Here is a 6,000-nt window from a genome sequence, read left to right as displayed (position 1 = left end):
TGTGTGTGTGTGTGTGTGTGTGTGTGTGTGTGTGTGTGTGTGTGTGTTGTGTTTCTCCCTCAAGTGGGTTTAATGGGGATTTTGGGAGGGTGTGAAAAGCTCAAGCGACACCTCACAGTAGGCAAGCCGCCGTCGGGAGAGGAGGCGAGCGTGAAGCCTGGCCAAACGCTGGCTCCCCTGTAACTGAGAGGGGGAGATGGCGCCAGGGGGCCCATCAAAGCAAATGCTGTGTTTTCATGCATATGTGTTTATATGGGTGACTTTATGTGGATTTTAATTTATGAAGACAACTTAAAAAAGTGTATGACCCGCATATGTGTCCAATAAAATGCATTGACTGTATGATCTAACACCTAAACTTCCCTCCTCTCTTCTCCTCCCCCCCTCCCCCTCCTTCCGCAGGAGATGCAGCTGGAACATGCGCGGCAGGCTTTTATCCAGCGGGACCAAGCCCACAGCGGCTCCATCTCCTCCCTGGACTTCAGGGACATCATGGTCACCATCCGGCCGCACATGCTCACATCCTTCGTGGAGGAATGCCTCGTGGCGGTGGGTTTTTGTTTGGCTCTGCGGTTCCCTCTTCCATTTGTTTTACTGTGGTCCACAAGAGCCAACGTGGGTTAAATATAGTGAGATCGGTCCCTGCTATTCACCTGCAGTTATGATACTTTGTCTTTATTTTTATCATGGTACATCTAGAGTCATCATGTGTTAGGGACGGTGTGTTGTCGAAACATATATATGTATTAAACCAAATCTTTGAATGGCCAAACGTAAGATGATGCACACTTTGGAATTTCAGAAACAAACACAATGTTAACGAGGGCTTCTACATATATTTACTTTATACGTGATGCTTGCCACTGATTCGGTTGCTAATGCCAGCTAGGAAAGCAGGCAACCTAACATTGCTCTATTCTCCATAGAAAGGTTAAAAGCAGGACTGTTTTCTTCCATCTCACTTCCTCTTTATTGTCTTTTCTCCGTGTTCATTTCTTTCTCTCACACCCCCACAACCAAACAGCGTGGCTTTCTCTTTCCCTCCAGCTGTCCATCTCTCATTTCGTCCTCTTCCTCTTTACCTTTTTCTGTCACCTCTCATCTGTCCTCTCTCTCTTTTATTCCCTCCCTCCCTTCATTTCTTTTATTTTTTTCCCTCTCTCTTAACCGCCACTCTTTCTCTCCCTCCCTCCCCCGTGTCTCTGTCTCTCTCCCAACATGTCATTAAGTCTAACCTCTCTGGCAGTGTCAAAGCCAAGCAAGGCAAGCTGAATAGGAAGATAGAGATAGATGGAGACTGGAGCTTTACAGTCCATCATCTTTGCCCGTGTGTTTGTGCATGAGCAGCTGTGCGCGTGTGCTCTATTTGTTTTGAACTCTGAGATGTTTGTCTATTTCTGTGTCTTGTCTTTTCTTTATATGTGTAACTGTTTTTGTAGAGCGTGTGCAAGTCTTGCGTCTGTGTCCATGTCTTGCCCGATTTCATAAACACCTTGTAGACTCTGTCATTTTCTCCGCTGTGTTTACCTCACCGACCAGACATCTTGGTGTGCTGTTAGTAAACTCTCTCTCACACACACACACACACACACACACACGCACCAAAAATCCCATAAACACTGCAGACGCATTAAAGGCAGTATTACAGCAGAACACAAACAGTGAAACAGCAACCTTTAAGTCACTCACCAACATGGCAAATGATCAGCGCTACACTCTTTTTAACCCAAATATGGTTCTCTTCTCCCCCTCTGTGAAGGCCTCTGTGTTGGATATCATGGGAAGATCCATGCCTATAGGCTCACAGATATGAACAGATACAAAAGTGTCTCTCTGTTAGGGCAGTTTCCCCCAAGCCAGAGCTCCCCCCCCTTGTTGCAAACACAGTGAGCTGAAAGCGACCTTCCTGAATGTGTCTGTAAAGCAAACAGTGCCATCTAGTGAAAGGAAGCGCTGCATTTTCTACTGCCTGAACCCTCAACGCTGTTCATTTGATACTCTGGCCTAAGCCGAGTACATTTCATAAATGTACTCGAACAGGCGTTTCTAAACGGACAGCAGTTTGAGCTGCTCCTCTCAGCGTTTGAGAGGCTGATTTGATAAAGATGGGAAGCTGGTTCACATAAAAAAAGAGTTTGTGTGCAGTCTGGAATGTCCTCAAGAGCCCAGCGTCTATTTTTAATCCGTTACCTTTTTTTATTTTATGTTCTTTTTATCACTTCCTCCACCTCGTAAAAAAAAAAGTTAATTAAACTCCTTGAGAGTGTTCGTTGTGTGATGGAAAAAGTAGTGGTTGAGACAGGTTTACTTTTCCCTGTGGAGGGATGGTAGAGAGGAACGTTGATGATTAACCACCGCTGTTCGTTAAGACTTCCTTTTGACGTGTGATGTTTTTGCGCGTTTCTTCTGACTTGCACGTAATCCTACTACCGAGATGCATTTATTCTGTTTTGAGTGTAGTGTGATGTGTGTTTGTGAAGGTGGGTTATTGTAAGATTTTATTACATGATAAAATATGTGACTCCATCCTTGTCCAGGTTGCGGGTGGCACCACGTCTCACCAGGTGAGCTTTTCATACTTTAACGGCTTCAACTCGCTTCTCAACAACATGGAGCTGATGAGAAAGATCTACAGCACTGTGGCTGGCCACCGCCGAGATGTGGAAGTCACCAAAGGTACACAGTGTATACGCTTTTTGTGTTTTTCTTTTTCTCTCCCAAACAAAAATCAGATGCCCGTTCATGAGTATATATGAACTCACATGTAATGAGGTCCTCTAAGACAGACGGCATACAGGGCACACACTCACAAATGTGAGCTTGCACTGTTTTTGTTCTCAGATGCACAAACTGTTACAGTCCTACACTTCAGGCAGTATCAAATGTGTTTTCCAGATAATGTATTTACGTCTGTGTGCGCTGAGGGTGGAAACTTGTTTTTGTTTGGTTTTCTTCCTTCCCGGTGGCATTTAAATGGGCACGCTGGATCTGACCCAGCACACGTACTGCATACCCACAAACCCTGATGGAGACTGTCTTGTCTATGAGACATCCTGGCACTTATCTGAGAACCACTCTTTTTTTTTTTTTTTTGTCTTGGGATGGTTTTGGTTGATAATGACATTTTCAACTATTCAAAAAAAACAGACAAAAAAATGAGGAATGGTTTATTTGTTGAAAGTCATGTACTCACTTTTCAGGATGTAGTTCAGTGTGCAGTTTCTCTTTACTCTCTCATTTAAATTACTGTAGAGCAAAGTTGTAAAGCTACAAGGTGTTGGAAATTTGGTATTATTATCTATTGATCCGACAGCCATTCTTTATTTTCTCTATTTCTCTCTGTCTTCAATGGTTAGTTTCTTTAAATCGTTATCTCTCTCACTTGTTTGCCCCCTTTGCTGTCTCTCATTCCTTTCCTCAGTACTTGGCAAGGAGCCCAGTTTGCTTTTTATGTCTCTCTCTACCTTTCTCTGTCGCTTTCTCTCTGACTCGCTCTCTCCTGCTCTGGTTGTCCATTCTGACCTCTCTCTCCGTGGCCTCAGGGCCACTAGTGTAGCCTTATGATGCTATCTGAAGCCTTATCAGGGGTGTGGACCATAGCCGACCCAAACCAAGAGCCCAAATGCTCCCAGGCTGTTCCCACCATGGGTACACCGAGGCTGGGCTTGGCTCGACCCGTGGTGGCCCGTAGCCAGCCAGACCTCCACAGCCACCACCCTCCGCTCCCCGAGTCATTAAGGCCTCCTCTGGGACTGCAAGTGCTCGGCTCCATGTACCGCTGGTTGGCCGACAAACAACATACTGTACGCACACCCGCATGTATCCAGTGTGTGTGTGTGTGTATTTTGTACCACCCTATTTCAAACATTTCTCACATACACACCAGCATTCAGATGCATTAACACAGCCAAGCATGCACACATGCGTAATAATCCTGATTGATTCCGTATGTGCAACAAGGCCACTGTTTGCCTTGGGGACGCCATTATCGTGCTTAACGCCTACACAACAGTGAGTGCACACACGTGTGTCAGCGTTTGTGTACAAGAGACCTTTACAGAACACATCTTTTATTGAGCCAGCAGTGCACAGCAAATTATGACCGTGCATCTTCGTGAACAGGTTAAAATCAAACATAATACTTTAAATGCATCTGTACTCAATAGTGCCAGAACTAATATGTGAGCCAGTCCACTTCTGAATGTCTTTTGACGCCTCACCAATGATTGTTCTTAAATTAAAATTGCATTGATAAGATTTTTTTTTTGCCTGTAAGGTTACTTGACCATGTCACAAAAAATATTTTTGTCTGTCCAAGCTGAAATATCTCAGTAAATATTGGATGGATTGCCATTAAATTGTGTACACACATTTGATGTCACTCGAGGATGAAGCCTACTGACTTTGGTGATGGCCTAACTGTTTGTCTAGCACCACCAAGAGTTTGACATTTTGTGGTTTTGAGTCAAATGTCTAAACAACTGTTGTATAGAAATCTAGTGAAGCATTAATTTATCCCTCAGGATGAATTTTAAGAACTTGGGTGATCCCCTGACTTTTCATAAAGTGCCATTATCAGATCTAAATATAATTTCTATACTTTTGTTTATGACCAAATACCTGCAAAACTAGTTCCTAATTGACTAATTAGTCCCATCAGACTCAACTGTCCTTTGTGTTTAGAGCTAATTAGTTAATGTCTGCATGCTAACATGCCATGACCAAACTGATATTTTACATCACGTTTCTTTTTCTTCATCCTCCAGTTAGTTTGAAAATGGTAGGTTTGTAGAGGAGAGTGGGTGATGCTTCTTCTGCTGACTGCTGCACAGGTTTATAGCTTACATATATACTATGTGGGAATCTGCTTATCATTTAGTACTCTGTGGGCAAGACCACTTCACAGAGAGGCAGGTAAATATAAGATGTGTATAGAGGTCAGTCAGGTATGTGTGTGTGTGTGTGTGTGTGTGTGTGTATGTGAGTGAGAAAGAGAGCATGCCTCAGGGGTAAGCTGAGCTTTGGCGGGGTGAATGGCTCCAGTGTAGGACGACTTTGTCACAACCCCAGCCTGCTGCTCTTTGAATAAAGCAGGTCAAACAATGCTGACTCCTCCACTGTAAGCCAGCCTACAGTCAACCTGTTCTTTATTCCACCAACAATAGATTGGGTCTTAAGTTACGGCATACTAAAATTCCCTCAGAAGAACTCTTGAAGTCCGTAACTCTCCATGGCCACAATTTCTTTTCAATTTTCTCATGATGAATTCAACATGCTTTGACACTTCTCACTTGTAAGTTCCAACCAAGTCACATAGTGGTGTGAGTGGCGGAGCCTCAGGGAAAAATCACCATAGAAAAGCAAAACATTTAAAACTGCTTCTAGCAATAGGTCCTGCATGTCCAGGCCAACTTTATTAATATCATTTTCACCTTCCTTTATGCAATCTCTGCAGCAAAGAACATAACAAAAAGCAATATTTTACTAAGGGGCATCATCCAGTGTTGAAGGACTTAAAGATAGCTACAGCACACACAACAACCGACAATGTATGCAACTGGATTTCTTTTTTTCTCCTTTTAGCAGTGAATGCACACTCATTACACATATAATGTTGGTGCATTGTATGTAACATAATATCAATAGATGATACTGAGTCAATGATGCAGTATCATGAACGGTTCAATGGAATTATGAATCAGATAAGAATAAAAGAGATGCCACTCACAAGGAACTGCTCTTGTTTGTGATCAAAGATTGTGGCTTTAAGTGATTCATTCATCTCAGTACTACATATTTTGACTTATTTTCATGTTGTAATGACAGGGTTTAATATATCATGCACTCATTAAATATATCATGACAAAGTTAACATACCGACTGCAGATAGATATTAAAAGCAACATTTTTGTGTACAAATGTACTCTATTACTTTAAACCAAAGGGTATATACTGTGTGTGTATATATATATATATATATATATATATATATATATATAT

At 42.6% G+C, this 6,000-nt stretch overlaps 1 protein-coding gene across 1 annotated transcript in view; it reads left to right on the top strand.

Moving 5' to 3' along the window:
* slc25a13 (solute carrier family 25 member 13) overlaps positions 1 to 6,000 on the top strand; it is a 42,699-nt gene that overhangs the window by 14,654 nt on the left and 22,045 nt on the right. Inside the window, exons 6-7 of the mRNA XM_031854233.1 lie at positions 403 to 549; positions 2,538 to 2,676. Coding sequence (XP_031710093.1) covers positions 403 to 549; positions 2,538 to 2,676 — 286 coding nt within the window. The remainder of the gene's footprint in view (positions 1 to 402; positions 550 to 2,537; positions 2,677 to 6,000) is intronic.

This window comes from Anarrhichthys ocellatus, unplaced genomic scaffold, assembly GCF_004355925.1.
Source record: "Anarrhichthys ocellatus isolate YVR2014 unplaced genomic scaffold, GSC_Weel_1.0 scaffold14, whole genome shotgun sequence".
Taxonomy (NCBI): domain Eukaryota; kingdom Metazoa; phylum Chordata; class Actinopteri; order Perciformes; family Anarhichadidae; genus Anarrhichthys; species Anarrhichthys ocellatus.
This window is presented reverse-complemented; position numbering and strand designations above follow the sequence as displayed.